Source organism: Colias eurytheme, chromosome 16 (genome assembly GCF_061535395.1).
Source record: "Colias eurytheme isolate Ceu_HAF_F1 chromosome 16, ilColEury1 Martin Lab GWU primary, whole genome shotgun sequence".
Classification (NCBI taxonomy): domain Eukaryota; kingdom Metazoa; phylum Arthropoda; class Insecta; order Lepidoptera; family Pieridae; genus Colias; species Colias eurytheme.
The window spans coordinates 8,284,532-8,307,120 of NC_142995.1; the positions used below are offsets into that span (position 1 = coordinate 8,284,532).

At 31.2% G+C, this 22,589-nt stretch overlaps 2 protein-coding genes across 10 annotated transcripts in view; both read right to left on the bottom strand.

The window, feature by feature from the left end:
- Hil (peptidase hillarin) overlaps positions 1-10,974 on the bottom strand; it is a 50,982-nt gene extending 40,008 nt beyond the window's left edge. The window contains exons 1-2 of one of the 9 annotated variants that reach the window (XM_090111293.1): positions 10,851-10,974; positions 5,196-5,419 (exon numbers count right to left, since the gene is read on the bottom strand). In XM_090111293.1, the coding sequence (XP_089967419.1) occupies positions 5,196-5,345 (150 nt within the window). In that variant the 5' untranslated portion in view covers positions 5,346-5,419; positions 10,851-10,974. Of the gene's footprint in view, positions 1-5,195; positions 5,420-10,667; positions 10,693-10,721 lie in introns of those variants that run through there. The other 8 variants (XM_090111296.1, XM_090111295.1, XM_090111294.1 and 5 more) reach the window with 8 other exon arrangements.
- A 1,351-nt stretch (positions 10,975-12,325) lies between these two features.
- On the bottom strand, positions 12,326-17,999 carry LOC149901968 (putative phosphatidate phosphatase). The gene is made up of 6 exons (XM_090110889.1): positions 17,915-17,999; positions 16,933-17,084; positions 16,070-16,261; positions 14,363-14,530; positions 13,434-13,610; positions 12,326-13,091 (listed from the first exon to the last, which is right to left on the bottom strand). Exons 1-6 carry the CDS (start codon positions 17,982-17,984, stop codon positions 12,996-12,998), a joined length of 855 nt encoding a protein of 284 aa, XP_089967015.1. The 5' UTR covers positions 17,985-17,999; the 3' UTR covers positions 12,326-12,995.
- Positions 18,000-22,589: the final 4,590 nt, after the last annotated feature.

The following is a 22,589-nucleotide window of genomic DNA, read 5'->3' on the forward strand; positions in this document are numbered from 1 at the left end:
TCATATTCAGTGCAGCACATATTGGGAAAATCAATTGTGAACAACGATAATCGTTCAGTTATATAAATAAATATTTTTAGTACAAATTTAAAAATTAAATAACATTCAATAATATAAGAGTTGTCGTTTGTGGTGCTTTATGGTAAATTAGATCATAGAATGGTTCAACCCTTAGACAATTATAATAGTTCATTGCCACAGATTCACATGTCATTTAATAACTTAGATAGGTACCTATATCATGTGAGCCTTATCAGCACACAAAATTAAACCCAAATCGGTTGAATCATTTTAACGTAACAGACGAACGAACATCCTCACATACAAACTTTCAAACATCATTAGTATCATAACATACCAACATGCGTTGTGATTAAGAATTCTAATCGTATAAATGTAATTTGCAAAGATTAGGTTCTTCAATTAATTTGATTTACGGTGAACCCTTGGTGCATTCTAACGTGCTCAACTGGTTTTAATGTTGTTGTTCTGCTTGCAAACAAGCTGGTTTGGAGAAATATCAATTATATGAACATCCGCAAACAAATAACATGGGAATTCTTAAACTATTTTGCTAATTTAGTAGGTAATTGTTTTCGTGAAATAATGGTTTTGTACCTATTCATTACGCTGATGTGTACCTACATGAAAATGAGAACTAGAGGTATTTTCTTTCTTTGCAAAAAAAACAGAGAGTAGAGAATGTTTTATACATGCATTAGCTCAATTTTATAACATAAATATTTGAATTTCTTTTTTCTAAGCGGAAATAAATCTAACTACTTAGGTTATCAAGGATCGCTAAAATGGAGCCAATCGTGTTTTTCTGTTCAATTAGAATATAAAAAAAATACTTGTTATTATAAACATTTTTATATACATAAATTTGAAACATCTATACAATTAATACAACTACATTTTTTATTCAATAGATATAACATCGAATCGTATTGTATTAATATTCATTAAAACGTCAATAGAACTAATTCAATTTTCAATCCCCATTGTTAAAGGCAAGTCAATTATACAAGTACAGTACCATAATATACATTTGTTAAGTTTACAGTACAATAGGTAATGAACCAGTATACGTTGAAATATCACATTAAACTATTCTAATTGAAATATGTGAAATATTTCCTTTGTACATATGTAGTGACTGTTTAGTTATCTGTGATATTAGGTATAGTTATAAACCTGCTTTATTACTCGAGTTTCTTACCTACTACATACATGTTCCAGATAAAAAACTTTACTGTAGATATAAGATATCTATAATTAACTAGCGGTCCGCCCCGGCTACGCCCGTTGTACCTAAATGATTTCTCTCCGTATCCTAGAACTATCCTCGTACTTCAAGGAATATTATAAAAAGGAAATCGGTTCAGCCGTTCTCGAGTTTTGCGTTTACTAACACATTTGGCGATTCATTACTTAGGTCTAATACAGTTCTTGGAATGGTTCATAGCATTTTATAGCACATGAGTAAGAGTCCTAATAAAAATCTTTCACAGGACAGTCTGTAGTAAAGAGCGTCATATTGTTGTGTTGTTATCTGTGGTTGTTATGAACACAATATCACAAATATTCACATAAAATGTCAAACGAGTCGAGGTCACGGCAGGTCACACAGCACTGGCCGTTTCAAAAGCTAATGCAATCATGTTTTTGATACGGCACGTTAGCGCCAACAATGATATTTAATTCGAAAATTTTACGCAGTACCACTGACCGTTTTATTTTTTACCGTTCTCATTCATATATCGGTACGATATGCATGATTAACTTTATTGTGTGTATTTTTTTGTGAGTATACTATGAAAAGATTAAATAAGAATTTTCATTAACATTTATATAAAAGTAGATTATTAAAGGTCTTTGATAAACTATTGGAATGAAATAAAGTTGTTGAAAATATTATATCTATTATATGAACGTGGGTGTGAATGATAATGAAAATCCCATATTCAGTCAATACGAAACCTCTACTACGTAGAGTGTACTACATGTAGAGTCATTACTTTATAAGTTTACTAGCTTTCCGCCCGCGTTTTCAGAGAAAACCCCGCATAGTTCCCTTTCCCGTGGGATTTCCGGGATAAAATCTATCCTATCTCTCAAGTTGGATCAAACTGCACATGGTGTGCGATTTTATTATAATCGGTTAAGTGGTTTAGTGGTCCATTGAGGACAAACATTGTGACACGAGATTTATATATATTACTAGTGGTCCGCCCCGGCTTCGCCCGTGGTACATGTTTACGTTTTCTCTACATAAAAACCATCCTCGTACTTCAAGGAATATAATAAAAAAAGAATTATCGAAATCGGTTCAGCCGTTCTCGAGTTATGCGCTTACCAACACATTTTGCGATTCATTTTTATATATAAGAAGATAAGATTTGAACAAATTGTATCAATGTTATAAAGATTTTACAAATTACAATATAAAGCTGCTGGCTTCGGCTCTTCACTAGTGATAGAATAAAAAAAATTGGCATATATAAGTACCTGTGTTTGGAAGAACAACTCAAATAGTATTCTATTGTAAAAATAACGAAACGATAATAAATATTTGTCAATACAAACTTCCCTATATTAATCTTATCCGAAACGAGGTTTTGTGTATTTTTTAAACTTTTTACGCAACTCAATTAAACGATTCCATAACATTTACAACTACAATAACATTAGGTCTAATCATTGTTACTTGTGATGCTTCAATTGATCAACACAATATGGGAGTCCAACCCCCATACATTGCGACAAGGAAGTTTTAAATACAATAAAATAATAATGAATTAATTACATAAGCCGTGAGTAATAAATTCAGGTTAAGCTGGTGAGTCATGCGGTAACATCTGATCTGTAACTATAATATTACTCACTTTTATTTACTTTGATTTTCAATAACGCGAAACAATTTTTTTTGTATCATTTATTGTACCAATTATTTTTGTTAAATATAAAAGTTAAATATTCTTATAAATAAAACACTTATTGAACAATTTGAAGAATAATTTAATTCTTTATTCGATCTTTATATTCTGTAAAGTTTCAATTTATTAACTTAAATGTGATATATTTATTTATATTTAATTATAAAAACGGAAAGTTTTAATTAATGTAAGGCAAAATTTCTCTACAAATGAGTGGTCTCTTATTTTAAATTGATATTACTAATAAGTTATAAAATTACCTATCTAGTTAATTTTGTGGTGATAAACATTATGAATATTTATTTGTTTATAAATTATAAAATATAAAATATATTAAAATCGATACAAACTCTCATAAAATACGCGGAAGATTATATCACAATTATACTAGGTTGATCCAAAAGTAATGATAATTGGGTATTTCCTGTGCACATAAAAATACAAAATAAATATTTTTTGCTTGCTCATGTACTCACTAAGTTATCACAAAAAAATCATATCATTAGGCCACGTTTCCAAGTATTTACATTAATTTGAATGTGAACCGTCGGTGCCACAATGTTTGCCGACGAAAAGAAGAAACAACGATTCGACATTTAGAGGGTGAATTTCCAAATTTTTTATGAGATCAGAATAATTTTTTGTCACGATTTGTGATCATGGACGTTACCCGGGTTCACCATGTTTATGCTGAAACCAATAAACAATCAATGGCCTGGATGCGAGCTTCCAAAGTGACGATGAAGAAATTCAAAGTGAAAATTAGTGGGATAGATTAAAGCGGTAGTTTTTTGGGACGCTGAAGGAATAAGTTTATGGTGGAATGTTTTAAGAAGGTAGCCACTATATTGTGCTCTTACTACACAGACCAAATTAAAAGATTGCGGTAGGTTAGTGAGGAAAAGAGACATGGCAAAATGCGGGCTTGAATGCTGTTTCACCCAGACAACGCACCAGATCACAAAGCGTCAGTTGCAATGGCTGCCATTCAAAAATCAGCATTCCAAATGCTTGAACACCCACCCTGTTTGTTAGATCTAGCTCCTAGTTATTTCTTTCTCTCTCCTCGGCACCAGAAACACCTTCGAGGCAAGAGATTTTAAGACGACAGCGAAGTGATGACCGCAGTAAAGGGGTTTTTGTGGATGAAGTCAAAGTTTTTTTTTTTAAGTTTAAGAAAAAAAATATCGAAGTATATTATCTAGTTAGAAGACTATCTAGAGGAATACATAATAATTTTAACTGTAATGACCTTGTTTAATATTGATTATCATTACTTTTGGATCAACCCATGTATATCATTTTAATAGGAAATAAAAAGTCGATCTGTAAGTAGGTAAAACAAGGTCGACCAAATGCCACACGTTTAAAATATCGTGATGATATAATATTATTAAATCGAAACTCGAGAGAAATCGTCAATCACGCTCTATAACAGGTAGTTTATGCAAAGATATAATATTTACGTCAGGTAACAGAAATATAATCTAGATACATATATAATAAATCTGTAGAAGGGTCAATTCTGTACATTGAAAATATTGAAAAAAACAAATAGCAGGGGGTGTTACTGGATCGATACCAAACCCAAATATGTGATCAAAAAAATTTTTGTCTGTCTGTCTGTCTTTCTGTCTGTCTGTCTGTATGTGAAGGCATCACGTAAAAACTAACGATTCGATTTCGATGAAACTTGGTATAATTATACCTTAATTTCCTGGGCATAAAATAGGATACTTTTTATCCCGGAAAAATACGTAGAAAAAAAATAAATCTTAATTTTTCTTAATTTTTCCGCGCGGACGGAGTCGCGGGCGGAAGCTAGTAATATAATAAAATCACGAAATAATTTATAAGTAATATTAGGTACTGTGCGATTTCTTATGTTAATTAGGTAGAGTCTAGAGCTCTACATTCTTCAGCAAATGGTTGTAGGCCAATAATCTGTATTATACAAATATGATAATTGTGAAAGTTTGTATATTTTTATGTTTGTTTCCATTACACAATATAACAGCTGATAAGACTTGGATAAAATTGGCTAGGTACTGTTTAATAATTAAGTGAAACCTAGGCTGACATAGGTATACAATATAACAAAAAAATGCAATCATTTCGAATTCCTAACTGGAACAATTGCTCTACTAACAGCTATTAGACACTGGTTACATATAAGGAGAATAGACAATGCCCTCAATACGCAACTACAATTGTATAGTATCGCTACAATATTATATTATCTGTGACAATACATACCTTCAAAGTCAACTTAGTCCCACAAACCGCGCACTTGAAGCAGCCACTATGGAAGAAGGTGAAGTCCTTCAAAGGGCCAACCCTGTCCACTTGGTACACAATCTCGTTGCACCGAAAGCAGGTGCTTTCGTAGAAATTCGGACGGTACATGGCGTCTAGCTCATAGTTCACTTCAAACTAATGTTCACCACACTGCATGTTTAATTTATGTAATCAGTTTACTGCTAGAATTTTAAAGGCTTTGTTAGCTTTGTTAGTAAGAGGTTGATAATCGTTTAAAATCATCCGCTTTAATAGTCTATGCGTAATACAGTTTTAAATAGTAAAGTATACAAGAAATCTTATTAATAGATGAGAAGAGCTTTATTTGTAATGTTGATTAAATACTAAGTTTCAATTGAAAATAACCTAGTATCAAATGAATAATTTTAATTAATTATTCAAATTATGTCCACGAGAATTTGGCAGACGTTAATATCTTCATCTGTGAGTTAAACGAAAACATTAAGATGCTACTATTTATATGAAAGAAAACTTGTTTCTAAATGGAATATTCATTGAAAAATAATGTTTATAATATGGCTAGCTGACCGTTCTTAAATAGTTTAAGTGACCACGCATTTTATTGATTGAACTAACCCCTCAATTTCGTTAGTCGTTATCGTGATATAATTTGTTGGATATTCCCCTTTAGAACTTTGCTTGGAATCTTTTAAGGTAAACGTACTTTGTACGAATTAAATTATTTCAATTTTAAGCTTTAAAGCTTTCGCGGTATCTGATGTTTTGACATTGATAATGTTATTTGACATTTATCAAAGACTACAAAGATTATTTATAACTTATAAAAAGGAGGCAACTTAACGATAATAAAACAAATTTTAAATATCTCTGCTGCTATGATATTACCTATGGATATATTACACACGTAAAAAGTGCGCATGTTTCAATACATAGAAAACTTCGATCAAAATGATTTTTTTTTTAATAATTTTAAGTTTTGCCGATATTATTTCATTTGGTATGTTTATTATCTATTCATTGCATCTCAAGTTGTGATATACAACTTCAGATGAAATTTATAACAAGTTGTAGTTCGCACATACCGTCCCAGTTATTCTATCGAGTATATAATAAAAGCGGCTGAGTGTCCAACAATTGTTTTCCGTTTCTCGGTACGAGTAACTGCTGTTTATTAGCAAATCAATGCTTGCTGTAGAGCGTAGCTTCGGGCGGGCGTGCTGTGTGAGAGAAGCTTACGCGGTTTGAAATATTTTGGTGTATCTTTGTTCCTACATTGCGATGCATTTAACTGCGAGCTATTTTTGAGAAAAGAGATGTTTCTGAATATAGCATAAAGAAGTGGTTCTGGAAGATAAAGAAAATTCTAGTTGAACTAAGTGTTTGTTTTTATGTGCCTTTTAGAACAAAATTATAGTAATAAATTATGAAAAGTCGTTTCAAAACAATCCAATTATTGAAAATCAAAATACCATTCAAAAGACAGACGCTAAAGCTGGGATAATTCAAACTAGATACATATAGTGCACATAAAAGAAACTCATTTACATAAAATTTCAACCAAAATCTTCCATTTAGACCATCAACACTCAGCTCTATCCTGTGGCTCTATCTTTCCTATTAAAGATACAGAACGATCGCTTATCGCTTCTCGATTGTTCCACAATAAAGAAGGCATAAGTATTGGAGCGTGCCGATATAATAGGCCCGGTATTCGTCCATAGTATACTCCATAGTCTATACTCTATACTATAGGATGTATGAATGCGTCTACCTGTTGCATTCCATACTCGTATATTCTGATTGTTATAACTCATATCGTTGGTCTTTGTGTGAAGGATTTATAAGCTTTCCGATATGAAATTTTTTTGAGCTAAATCTATCGAGATGATCTCAATTGTTTGTGGGTTCAATTTAGTTATATATTAAACGATCATCAATTAAAATATTTATAATTTTGAACTTATCTTTGAATTATTTTTGGTTCTTTAAAAATTATGCAAAAGTAATCTTCCGAAAATATAACGTACATACTAAAGAAAGATTGTTCACTTTTTATCCGAGTCCAATGCGTTAGGCCAGAAGAATTGTACAATTTTAATGTTAATTTTCCATTATTCCAACATTGTTTTCTCTAGGCTAGCCTAGTGTTTATTTTCTCTACATTAAAAGTACAACAGATTGTAACAGCCGAAATCTAAACAGATTCACATTTTTATGTAAAAATTAGTCACTTTCAGCTTTCAATTATGTAAGTAGGTTTATTGTTAACTAGATTTCCGCCCGCGGCTTCGCCCGCGCAGTCAAAGAAAAACCCGCATAGTTCCCGTTCCCATGGGATTTCCGGGATTGCGTCATTTTCCCGGGATAAAATCTCTTCTCCTTTCTCGGGTATCAAAATATCTTCATACCAAATTTCATGCAAATTGGTTCAGTAGTTTAGGCGTGATTGAGTAACAGACAGACAGACAGAGTTACTTTCGCATTTATAATATTAGTATGGATTATGATTTAGCCACTTACTTATATGGTTCCTTGCACAACATTTAACGATCAATATAGGTAGAAAATAACAGTTTAGGCGTATTTATCATTGACGATATTTTCATCAGACCAATCACAAAAGTAATAAAACTAAACGGCATTCTTGGGTGACATCATTGTGAATAAAATCACAAATAAAATGATGAACCGGTCGAATTTGTGTCACGATATTCAATTTTTATTTTATTTCAATGATATAATAGCAATACGACTCTCTGTTCGATGTTTCCCACAATGTTTATTTCTAATGTTTCTACGCACAAGTTTTTATAATATTTATGAGTAATTCTGTAAATTATTTACCCAATTTTACAGTAATTATTAATTAATAAACGAATATTTAGTTATAAGAAAATATAACCCTCACCTATAAATAAAGGTAAGGGTTCCCGATCCAATAATTATTTTGTGAAAGTGTTCGTTTGTCTATCACGTTGAAGTAACATAATTAATTACAGGGTGGTGTACACCCCAATAAAGTGAAAAAGTAACATACGCAATTTTTTACCCGATTGTACTTAGTTTTGTTGTAATAAATTTCAAATAGATAATTTAAAATCTGTACTTATTTTGTATCATTTGTTGAGATTATTTAACACAGCCTTTTTTATATTTTAAAGAAATAAATATACCTACTTCCAAATTACATTTTTCTCCGTTTGCTGTCTATTATCTACTATCTCTACATTAGTTTCTCGAGCTACGAAAGTGATAATATTTAAAGAGCACTAAATAAACTTGGAAAGTGATTTCGCATGTATGCGTGACATTTTTGTGATATTTCTTCTAGCTAATGTATACTTTAATTTGTATAAATGAAATAAAAAAGTTTAAAAATAAAAATTTCGTAAACTTTTATACTTTTATATTAATTTCTTAAAATGGAATTATGCTCGGTATCATTTATGAATGTTTATGTTTAATAATGTCCTATAATATTTATTTATTTATTTATTTATTTATTTATTTATTTATTTATGGGTATATTTCACTTTTACTTTAATAGCATTCAAAAGCTTTTAATATGAATGTTTTGTCTATGTGTATTTTTTCGACGAATTAAGATGTGATTTTATACACAAAATCCCTAAAATTTTCATAATGCTTGCTAATTCTACATCCATTATGACAATAAGCTATACCACTTGACCATATTACGTAAATACCAATGGATTTCATTTTTATTATCCGTACACCTTCACATAATGCAAATAACGGTGTAGGAGGTGGCTTTGGTCAGCAGCGGTCATGAGTGGGCTGAATTACTTTTACTCAATCTGAATGAAACCATTCATACATTTGTGTGCCTATATCTTTTTATATAATCTGTGTAATATTACTGGCTACGTCCTACGGTTTTAAATACAGATGAAAGTACCTATGATATAAACTGTTTTTTTGTGATGTCTCTGGATGTTAGCCAGAAGGGCTTCTACATCTTAACGCGGACGCGTGGGTGAACTGAAGGTTCACCCTGGTAGCGACATGCGCAAGGGCGTCCCCCCGCCACGGGAATCTCGAACCTCGGCATGCGCTGTCGCTTGAAGGGAGGAGGCCGGAAGGGCCCTAGTCGGACGGGGATACATAATCTGTGTAATATTTATTATACATTAGTAGAGTCCCTACGATTTCCCTAGCGGATAATGATCGTTTGAGATATTTGACTTCTTGGTATTAGGGGATGAAAGTTCTAGTCCGTGTTGAATTTTGAAGAAAAAGCGTATGTTTGACGCCTTTCAACTATTTCTGTTCCAAATTTCATGCAAATTGGTGTTGTGATATCTAAAACGCTTTAAGCTTTTAAAGCTATACATAATTTAATAGTGGTAATTAACTAAAAATAAAAAATACGAACACAAATTAATATGAAAGTTCTCCATTCACATTGTAATTCTACACATTTCATCCCTTATTTCACCTTATTTAAAATTTATTTTAAAGGATTTGTTTCCCCATTATAAGTTCTAATATAACAAACAATTCTTGTAAATCCGTTCCACTTAAACTTGAAAACGTAACAGACGCACAGACTTTCGCATTTATTTACACTGGTGAATTTTATGCGAATATAAATTTCAATATATTTAGTATTTTATATTTATAATATGAAACATTACAAAGGGAATCTAGATAATGTTCACGCTAATTGAAACACGATACACGGAAATACTAGGGCATAGATAGAGCAGAACAGTTTAATTAATGACTAATGCAAACATAGAGTCAATATAGGAATTGTGGGGAATACAAATATCTGGTTTGTTGTATTTGTTTAATAAATATGTATTAATAATTGCGCTATATAAGAGCATAAATCTCAAACTCTACATTTGGAGAGCTACATTGCTAGCGATTTAAATTTAGCATTTATTCATGTTTATGTTGTGTTCATTGTATAATTATGATTATTTAGATTTTTCTTGCAGTGAATATTTGCTAAAATATATAGAAAGCACGAAAAATTATTTGATAAACGGTAAAAATTAAACATATATTCGCTTGTGCTTCGAAGTTATGACGTCTTCTTCTATAGTTGACTGAACAAATTTCTATTTAACTTTACGTCTATTTTAATTTTTATTTCATCATAACTATAATATTATTTAAATAAAATGTGAAGGTTTATATCATAACGATTTAGTTAAATATTCATTAAACAATATCCGTTTGTTCATCCTGAACTTGTATTAGCAAAATGCAAATAAAATTTTCGACATAAAACCGAAGGTTACACTTGGCGGATATACTTAAAATTTACTTATTAGGAGTTGTGATAACTTTAATTCCATGCGGGCTTATAAATTATTTAAAACATTCTAAGTTATTTTAAATTTAAATATACAAACAAAACTTTAATAAACGTATATGCTTTTAACGTTTGAAGTATTACAGTTGCGGCTTATTAACCTCTGTTTAAGATTCTAATTAGATCGCAATCTAAAAAAAGCCTTTTTATAAAACCTCCTTGTTGAGTTACCGCTATAAATCACATAAGCATTAAAAACCACGTCACTGACACTGCCACTGTGTAATAAAAAAATGTAAACGTCACTTTTGAAATTCGAATTTTAGAAATGACATTTCAAATACTTTTTATTTCGACGCTTGTTGCTGGCACACGGTACGCGCGCCGCTCGCGGGGGCCGGTCGAACACTGCCCGCCCGCGATTGTTTTTCGGCCAGTCTTGCGTCGAATACCAAAGAATATACTAACAGGTGGTTTGCTTTGAGTAATTTGCAAGGTTACTCTGAGAGGCTTTTAATAGGAACCGCAACGAAATTAAAAAATGATTTTAAAGTTTTGTTATAAAACAGATAGAGTTTTAGTGAGTTTAAATTGTATACAAATAAAGTGTTAAATAAAGTTATACCAAATTCGAGTTACTGTGACTCGGAAATATGTGTTACTTATAAATGAAACCCTAATTGTAAATCTAAATTGTACCAATTTTGTTAAAACTTTTCCCTTCTTGCAAGCCTTACCACATTCAACATTACTGATCACTATCTTAAAATCTTTCCCACTAGTACCTTATCATTAAAAGCCTCAAATATACTCTACAATAAAAATAAAATCACATAATCTTTGCAGAAACTGTCAGAAGAAGCGGCGCGGGCCACATCGGGACATTCCGAACTAAATCGCCGTTGGAGAAAGTAAACTACGATTATAACAACCTTTCACCATTTCACTGGAAAGTATTCCATATCATAATGCAATAAGGTATAAAATTGAATGGGTATAAAATGCCGAAGTCATTGCAATACAGGTGGGTATGAGTGAAGTAATAGCGACTTGTTAATGGGATTTGATTCTAAGTGCTTGAATTTATGCGTAGAATGCTGTGAAGGGTTTTTACCTCTGTATATAACACGATAAAACGTAGTAATACTTACGTATATAGGTACTTACGAAAAATTGCAAAATATGTATTTTTCGTCAATTTGCTGGATGTGGAAGTATGTACAAAATTGATACAGATACTTTGGAGATTACAAACATGAAGATGGTTTGACTGATAGAGAGACAAAAAAATAGCTGTCTCAAATTAACTGTATGTAATTGTAGAGCTTACTTCTAATTGCATTTGAAAAAAATGTTGTCTCGTCGTATGATTTGTAGTTTTTACTGATGTTTGTTAAATAATATTTTTATTTAAATATAAATATATTTCTTCTTATTCGGTAAAATAAGGTATCAATGTCACAAACATCTTTTTCATAAAGTAAGACGTTACCCATTGCCGTCTCGTGAAAGACATCAACGAGTGAGATGCGTATTGTGATAAAAATTTTGAATTAATTTTTATATTTGTAAAATTGTACTGAATAATCCATACTAATATTATAAATGCGAAAGTAACTCTGTCTGTCTGTCTGTTACTCAATCACGCCTTAACTACTGAAACAATTTGCATGAAATTTGGTATAGAGATATTTTGATACCCGAGAAAGGACATAGGATAGGTTTTATCCCGGAAATCCCACGGGAACGGGATTTCTTTGAAAACGCGGGCGAAGCCGCGGGCGGAAAGCTAGTTAAATTATAAAATAAAACACAAACCTTGAAGGTGAATAAACAATTGTTTATCCTACATAAGTATATTTCTTTAAGATTCACAGTTGCACAATAAAAATATTACATGCATTTTTGTAAAGAAAAATATACAAATATTAAATAATATCAAATGATATAAGGATAAATATTTCTTGAATGCAATAAACAACATTAAAAATTGTCTATATTATTCTGAAAGGCGCTACAAATTATGATCGATATTAAATTGAGATCCTTATAATATGAAGTAAAACAATAATTAACACCTAAAACTAGTTATATTATACTAAATAACAAAAATACTTAAGTTACTACGGTTAATTTTCTACTATAAGTATATTTGCTATTCAATGTCGAAGGCGCATTATATTCTTACATAAACTTACTCTATCTCTAGTTACTTTTATAAAGAACCTATAAAACGGGTTCATATGCTAATTTATGTTTTGGCTTTCACTATAACTATATTTATATTAGGTACTTTAGGAAACACTGCGCAATACCGATTTTTAAATATTCCTTAATATTCATTAAACTATTATAACATATAACATTACATATTTACATTTTAAGTTGATAAAATTATTGAAAATAAAACTTATAACGATATAAGCTTCCTCCTTAATTCCTCCCTCAGTTGTTTAACTTATACGATTCCTAAGTAGAAATGATTCTTTTCACGCCGGTCCTTCGATCTGTTGATGTGAAACCTCGTGAAGTGGAACGGGAGTGTGTTTCTTCTTTGGTTGCAGGATATCTGTTCCCCAGGTCCACTGTAAGGGAAAATACAAAGTCAGTATTGTCACTACAACGGAGAATACTACTACAATGTAAGAAATAAGTGGATTGTATAAGACACTGATAATTGTGTAGAATTTTTGAACTCAGATTTATCTCTCAGAGATTCTAGATTACTCAGCTGTATTTGCAAATTAAATAACAATTAACAAACCAATTTTTCTAAACACTTAAAAGTGAAATGTCAAATATAGAGCTGCTTATACTGCTATAAATTACTACTAATGAATTAACTATTTTGAAACGCAACTTTTACGAAATTTAAATTTATGAATTTCCTACGATTACCATTTCCTTTACATAACAAAAAATCTTACCACCACCACAGCAAAGGTGAGTCCCAAGGAGTACCCAGCCAGCACATCACTCCAATGGTGCTTATAGTCGGACACCCTGGACAGCGCTGTGAACCAGCTCAGCATCACCGCTGAGAACTGGATCACGTGTCTGATGGCGCGGGTGCCTCGCCAGACCATGCGTTTCTCGAGATATAGCTAGAATAGAATAGGTTTTATAAAATAGTGCTAAATTTCGTCTGGCCTAAATATAATATGCAAAAATTGGTACCCTATAATCAATACCACACTACAATCACAAGGTCTTCAATTGATAAATATATTACAAATGCAAAAGTTTGTGAGGATTCTTTCATCCAAAAACGTTAATCGAATGCGAATATATAGATATAATCTGAATTAGACAAGAGGAAAGTAACGTCTTGAAATTACTTAATTCGTGAAAGGTCCAAAAGATAATTGATTTGAAGTTTTTTCAAATTATATCAGTTGATGCTTCTAACTAATCATTTCTGACATAATAGGGCTTAAGCTATAATCTCCCAAGTTATAGAGCAATCAACTATTTACAACAATTCGATAAAAAGATAATGGCATGTCTTATTAAGATATATGTATAATCCAATTATTGAATAAAATATAAATAATCATGTAAAGTTACAATCATATTCTTATCTCAATAAACTCAGAAATGAACCGGCATTCCTGATAATAATATATTTACTACATATTTATATAATCGTATGATAAAGGATTGGATCATCACACAATAAAATCGAATGATGACTACTGGCTGATGTTGATTTTCGGCTCACTATTTTACGACATGTTTTTTCTTTCTTCATCTCCATCGGGAATCGAACCCAGGACACCTCGGTGCTACGCTCACGCGTCAACCACTGTACCAAGGAGGCGGTCAGAATACATAATAGTAACTAAACGCTACTTACAGCCAAGTAAACCATGGTAAACGCCGACCAGGCAGAGTGTCCGCTCAAAAAGGACAAGTGCATGTCGCTAAACTTCTCCGTGCGGGTGCCCGTGCACTCGAATTGATTCGCCTCTATGTAGCGGTGCTGCCAGGCGGGGTCGCTGCAGTTGATGGAGGGACGACATAACTGGGGAAAAAGGTACAAATATTATTTCTAGCTCTAATATAGTTTTAATAATAAAAATCTCTAGACATATTAATAATGCATCCTATACGAGCTTCAATCCAAGAATTTATTTACTCTCTAAACCTTCATCAAATAATACCATCCCTTATAAGACTATAAATTATGTTTAATGTCACGCCAGCGTATTGATACTAAATCATCACTACATAGTATTAAATCAAAGTAGCTTTCTCTGTCCCTATATCCCTATGTATGCTTAAATCTTTAAAACTACGAGACGGATTTTGATGCGGTTTTTATTAATAGATAGAGTGATTCAAGAGGAAGGTTTTAGTATATAATTTATTATGTTTTAGACAAAGCAGGCGAAGCCGCGGGCGAAAAGCTAGTATTTTATAAAATGCATCTACATAAATTTGTAAATTTTTGTTAATCGTGTAGATAGTAGATACGTAATATGTATATTATATTTAACCAATAAATAAAATTATTTCACATCTTTAAAACTAGACTTAGTAACCAGACTTATTAACTAGTGTCGTATGTTATCAATGATTTTATATAAATCCTTGAGTGTAATCTATATGAGCTGCACTACTGTTTCCTGACTAATCGTATCTCATTTCTTGCACTTTATTTACAATTATTATTATCTATACCAATATTATACGAGTTTGTTTGTTTGCTTGAACGTGCTTAACTCAGGAACCATGGGTCCGATTTGAAGAATTATTTCACTGTCCACTATTTATCTAGAAAATCTAGGAAAGGTATTATAGGCTCATCACGCTAAGTCCTAAGATTAGTAGGAGCAGAGAAATGCGGGTAAAACCGTGGGATAAAGTTGTTTATTATTGTATGAAATAAAAAGAATTCTTAACGTGTTTAATATTAAATTAATACTAGCGGTCCGCCCCGCCTTCGCCCGTGGTACATATGAAAAATAGATGTTGGCCGATTCTCAGACTTACCCGATATGCACAGAAAATTTCATGAGAATCGGTCCACCCGTTTCGGAGGAGTATGCAGACTAACATTGTGACACGAGAATTTTATATATAAGATTTACATTATTAGCATAAATAAGCATTTGTATTTGCTTTCATAAGATATACGAAGTGCTCGAATATGATATCGCTTATATCTGTCGTTGATAAAGCTTTTAAATTTTTTATAAATAAAAAAAAATATTAAATGTAATAAGATAAAGTTATTTTTAACTTATCTTACTTTTAACTTATAACTAACCTATATTTAATAATCAATTTGTCTAATCTATATAGAGTTAAAAAAATTATTTGTTACTTATTTAATTGTACTCAAGGTTGTTACTTCTAGCGTAGTGTGATAAAAGTTTCAGTCATGATTTATTATATAAGTGTAATTGGTACAACTGTCAATTAATTTGCAGTTAACATATTTCAATTGTATCTATTAATAGTACAGAATTATTGTGCAAACGATATGAAAGATATAACCATAGTAAAAATCAGTTATATGTTACTTACATCACAAAAAATACACTATACTAGTACTTACATCAAAGAAATGTGGCCTAGGTCTTCCAATAACATTTTTAGCAATATTCGTGGTAAGTTCAATGAAGCAGGTCCCGAAACCGAAGCAAGTCAGCACGCAGTAGAAGCCTCGTAACCACTTCGGGATCGGGATGTTGAAGCAGTACTGGGTGTCGTCGTCTTTGCGCAGCAGGACCCACTCGCATATGAGAAACTGGGGAATATATGGTATATTAATATATGTAAAGCATGGGTAAAATATAGTATTACTATTTTGTAATCTGTGGTTGAATTTAAACTAGAGTGCTGTAGTTCAAGATAAGAATAAAATAAAATTAAATAGTAATTGATTCCGATGAAATAGTAACTAGGATTACATATTATACATAAATTATTGTAATTAGAATGTTAACTAGATTGCGTCCATAAGGGTTAAAATTATGTCGCAAAAGTTTATATTTATCTCTAATAAAGAAATAAAATATATTGTACACAAATAGATAATGATTTTATACAATATGTAGGAGTTCTAAATCAAAACTTATTTAACGTAAGCAATTCTTGGATATAAAAAACACACATGGCAAATTTCTACTCGTAAGTCACAAAAAATCAATCAAGGGATCTATACTCTATATGTGTATATTTTCACAGCAATCGCCCTACAACTGTTTCTGCTGTATGTCTCTACAATTTTTCTCCCATCCGCTTTCAGTAAAACATAATATAGCTATGCTACAAAAGTCTATCGGAGACACAGAATCCAACTCTACATTATCAATCAAAGCAATCTGCAATTTATTTGTAGAACTCTAGATTTTCATTGCAATTGCTCTACATCCTATTTCTCGGATATTTTCTCTACAATTTATATCCCATACTTACAGCCAAGATAGGCAGGCTTAGCCCATACAGCCTCAGCACAGGGGTGGTGACTGTATCGTCCTTGTAAGGGAACATGAGGCTCTCATCGCCGCAGAAGAAACCGCGCTCGAACGAAATCCAGATGTCCTGGGTTATGTATATTAGGATTATCACTGAAAAGATTGCAAATATTAATTTATTTTATTTTTTAGAATATTCTTTATTTGTATTTATTAATTATTAAATAAAGTGTTTTGATTTAAACTGAGGTCTTATTTTATTTCGAAAATAAGTATAGTGTTCGCTAGGAGTAATACAGTTTTAACATTTACATACATACAAATACGTATTGACCTTTAGATATTATGAAATTAAAGTTTTCACAAGAACGAGAAATGCGGCATTTTAACTTCTATTTTTACAGTTAACAAATAACCAACATTGCGAACATGTCTTGTGCTTGATTTTATTTTTTAATTAATGTTTTATTTTTATTTATTTTTTTGGAAATTATCAACCTTCTTTTGTTAACAACTTTAGTACTTATTATTATTAACTGCAAATCAATATGTTTTGTACAATTTTTATTGACACAATTTGCATTCACAATAGTGATTACATAATTAGAGAATAAGCTAAGCTATAATGATTAAGGGCCGATTTTTCAATGCTTGGATAAAACTTATTCGTCGAATAATGTATAAAACTACCATTTTAAAAACGTATTCTAATTGCCCGTGACAGTGTGACATTTTAACATTATCGTGTAATACTTTATTGGACGGATAAGTTATATCCAAGCATTGAAAAATCGGCCTTTAGAAAAAGAATTAACCTACATTACATACGATTACATTGAACATTGATTCCCGTTTAATTTTTTCATCAAAACACCTAAAATAGCTAAAATAAAATATCTAAACGCGTGAAAATACCTTTAAATATTTCAAATTTACGTTATAATAAGAAATATTTGTTTACAAAATTTGTAAAATAAACTTACGTGCGGAAATACAAAAGCAGTCGAGAACGAATTTTCTCAATATATGCATAGATATCTCTTCCCGCGACATGTTGGCGTCTGATCGTCCACTGAGTGAGATGGTCAAGTCACTCGCTATTTATATGTATATACGAGAGATAGCGTACGATATACTTTATCTAACACTTGGATAATAATTTATGTCCCCTAATCGTGCGTGATTCGAAAGCTTTGGCCCGTAATTTGGATTATGATAGGATAATTTTATGTGGGGTAGCATCAAGCATGCAGTTAGATTGTAAATTGTGTTTTGAGGTTGAATTTAGCAGTTTCAGAAACCCATCTTGTATGAATTATATATTTTCATTTATGTACCTCTATCTGCTAAAAAATACCGATCATTTGATTTAAGTAATATACATTTAAAGTTTAAACATTTTACATAAAGTTATTATTTGTACCAATCACTACATAGTATAAAACAAAGTCGCTTTCTCTGTCCCTATGTCCTTATACGTATGCTTAAATCTTTAAAACTACAATCTTTGTCATTTTTGTAATCTGAATAAAATTTACAGCTAAACTCGTATATTTTACAAAAACTAAAAAAAAATGCAAATTACATATTTTGATATAAAATCCCCGCAAAGCTGATAACGCTTCTAAGTCTAAACATTCATTATCTTATGATTGACCCCTCGAGTACATAATATAAATATATTATTTTTCTGTAAAGATTAAATAGTTTAGAGCTATCTAACTCTAATGTCTTGAGGTGAAGGGAGCTGGTGTAAATGAAATAATACGACCGTCTCGGTTGAACTTATGATTTATTCTGTCTAAGTAAGATACAATACCACTACACCTCCGGGGCAAAATAACGAAAAAAAAGTAATTAATACAAATTATTTTTTTTTTTATTATAATATTAATTAATTAACAATAAGTAACTTAAATTTTCTTAATACGTAACTAACAAAAGGTTTCGTTCTATCTTTGTGAACAACATCAATTTTCCCATTTTTCATAATTTTCACATTTGGTTCCTGTTCTTCTATTACAATATATGGACCATTATACAAAGTTTCTAATTTATTTCCTGTCTCATTTTTCACTAATAATAAATCGTTTGGATTGTATTTTACTTTATTAACATTCTTATCATACTTCAGCTTTCGGTTTTCTTTACACTTTAACAAATTTTCTCTTGCGTCTCTATTAGCTACTTGCAACCTGTATCTTAACTCTAAACTATAGTTATCTGGATTATACAATGGTTCTATATTAGAAGAAATTCTACTGGGAATTTCGCACGGTTTGCCAAAAACTAATTCATATGGGGCATATTTTGTACTTGAATGAACAGTATTATTGTACGAGAAACACCAAAATGGTAGCCAGTGGCTCCATGTTTCAGGGTGACTATCGCATTGTATACGTAAAAATGAACCTAGATGTTTATGCGTATTTTCAAGTGAACCAATAGTTTGGTGATGGTATGCTGTAGAGCTAAGTTTTTCTATGTTAAGTAATTTACATACCTCTTCCATCGTCTCCGAAATGAACTCTGTTCCACGATCTGTAGTGATGACTTTTGGAATGCCAAACCTTAAAATGAAATTGTTCACAAAACTCCTAGCTACACTTACCGTATCTTTACTTCTAAGAGGATAAGCCTCGACAAATTTGCTTAACTCGCACTGAATTGTTAAGATATATTTATTATGTTCTAAATCTAAATCTAAGGGACCCACTATATCTAAAAATACTTTTTCAAAAGCAAAACTTGCCGTGGTTGTTATAACCATCGGTTCTCTTATATACCTAGAGTGTTTCATTTTTTGACACTTCTCACATTTATGAACAAAATTTTTGACGTCATTTTCAACTCCTGGCCAGTAGAATTTACGTTTTATATTATTAATCATTCTGCGTACCCCAGCATGTCCGCTTGTTGGTAGCAAATGAAAGTCATTTAAGATAAATTGTTTTTCTTCGTCATTATCTATTCTTTTTATTCCTCTTAAAATACAAATGCGTGGTCCGGACCACTTTTTAATACTCTTTATTTCTTCTATCATATTTTTAATGAATAACGCGTTATCTTCACTTTTTATCATACAAATCTCTTTTATTTCTAATTTTTCACATAATTTTCTCAATTTTTCCACAAAAACGTCTCGCGTGTATTGTGCTTTAAAATCGAGATTTACATATAATACCTTTTTATTAGCAACAAATGCGAAGCATTCAGATTCGACATCTATGCTTTTATTTTTTCTCATTTTCTTTAACAATTCTCCCTCAATCAAACATAACTCAACTGATCCGTTCGGTATCCTAAGTATCTCCACAACTTTTGGTTGATCAGGCCAATCGTTAGAGTTGATACTTGGTACACCGCTTTTCTCACTATCATTACCACTTTCATTCTTGTGTTCATTCATCTCTTTCATTTTTCTAGCTTGAGCTCTTGTTGTTACAGCTACTATTTTATCATTCATACCCTTTAAATCTTCTGACGTTACAACAATTCGTGACAAAGCATCTGCTAGTACATTTTCTTTGCCTTTAACATAAGATATTTTGAAATTATACTCTTCTAATGCTAAACGAAATTTTAAAAGTCTACTTGATGGATCCTTCATTCCAAATAGATAAATTAGTGGCTTATGGTCAGTTACTATAGTAAAACTACGTCCGTATAGATATGGTCGAAAATATTTAACACTCCAGACAATAGCAAGAAGTTCTTTCTGAATAGTAGGGTAATTTAACTCTGCTTTATTCAAAGGTCTACTAGCATAAGCTACTGGTTTCATATTACTGTTACAAAGTACTGAACCTATCGCCGTTCCAGAAGCATCTGTTTGCAATACGAATTCGTTAGAAAAATCTGGATATTGTAGAATAGGTGGTGAAATAAGAGCATTTTTCAAAATTTTAAATGAGTTTTCGCACTGTTCCGTCCAATCAAATTTAATATTTTTTCTACATAATTTATTTAAACAATTAGTTATATCTGCAAAATTTTCTATGAACTTTCTGTAATAGTTACACATAGCAACAAAACGTTTGACTTCATCAATATTCGTCGGTCTAGGATAATTTTGAATACACTTAATTTTTTCTTTGTCAGGTCGAATGCCATCAGCCGATATAGTATGACCTAAGTATAATAATTCAGTTTTTAAAAATTGACATTTACTTGGATTCAGTTTAAGATTCACTTGACGTAAACGTTCAAAAATTTCGATTAAATTTTTGTTATGGGACTCTAAATTTCTACCAAAGCAAATAAGATCATCTAAGTAGATAAAACAATTTATAAAGTTTAGTCCAGACATAGCTATAGACATGACTCTAGAGAAAGCACTGGGACTTGTCTTCAATCCCATTGGTAGGCGTTTCATTTGATATTGTCCTGTACTGGTAGTAAACGCTGTAATTGGTCTTGAATCTGGTTTTAATGAACACTGATAATAAGATTGACTAAGATCTAAATGTGAATAATAAATAGCACCAGACAACGAATCTAAAATTTCTGTAATGTTTGGAAGTGGAAATTTGTCATCTTGTATTATCTCGTTTAATTTTCTGTAATCAATCACTAAACGCCAATTTTTATTATTTTTACTATCTGATTTTTTAGGTACCAATAAAATCGGACTGGACCATTCACTTTGAGATGGTTCAATTACATCATCATCTAACATTTGTTTAATTTGTTTCTCTATTTCTGGTTTTAAACTATGTGGCAATCTGTATGGTTTAACATATACCGGATTTACATTTTGTTTCAATTGAATTGTTTGTTCACCTAAGTTCGTGGTAGTAAGTTTATCGCCGGGCAAATGAAATATGTCAGCATACTTTGAACAAATGCTTTCTATGCTATGCCGTTCACTTGTACCTAAGTGATCAAGTTTCAAAGATTGCAACAATATTTTTGCACGTGTGGAATTAGAAGTACACTTGTCAAATGAACATATATTATAATAATTTAAAGATACTAATTCGGGCTCAAATACAGAAATGACTATTTCTTTTTCACTAGTATTCAATAATCTAATAGGAATTATGTTATTTTTAGGTTTTACTATTAATCCAGCTAAAAATAAATTTTCTTGTAACTCTTTCGGTATAATCACACAATCTTCTCTCACATCTGAATTTAATTTTATGTAATGAATAGATTCACATCTCGCTGGTATTGATATATAATCGGTACACAGTTTAGGTGAAGTATATAAAGGCAACAAACTTTGTTTTTCACTATTTAAGATTAAAATATTTTTTTCTAAGTCAATAGTAGAATTAAAATTATTAAGAAAATCTAACCCAATTATTCCATCTGATTTACAAGGCAAACTGTCAAATAAATAAAACTTATGTTCAAAATTAGTTCCATCGGATGCTTGTAAAGTTAAATAAACATAACCTTCTGAATAAGTTTTACCGCCTATACCATTTATAACTATAGGGTCTCGATGTATTGGTATACGTTCCGATAAAGAGTTACTACGAATCGCTGATAATGAAGCGCCTGTGTCTAATAACCATGAACACTTTTGAGTACCTATATTTAAGTATATATATTTTACGTTATTGTCACAAGTTAAAATATTATATTGTTTAGGTCCGAAAAAACTGACTCCGGTCCTGAGATTCTACATCTTGGGGATTTTCGACTTGT

Coding starts and splice junctions, on each gene's coding strand:
- LOC149901968 (XM_090110889.1), bottom strand. CDS start 17,984: ATGTCGCGGGAAGAGATATCTATGCATATATTGAGAAAATTCGTTCTC. Junction 14,531..16,069: donor CTAGGCCACATTTCTTTGAT/GTAAGTACTAGT, acceptor CTTTTTCCCCAG/TTATGTCGTCCCTCCATCAA. Junction 13,092..13,433: donor TCACCTTTGCTGTGGTGGTG/GTAAGATTTTTT, acceptor TTTCCCTTACAG/TGGACCTGGGGAACAGATAT.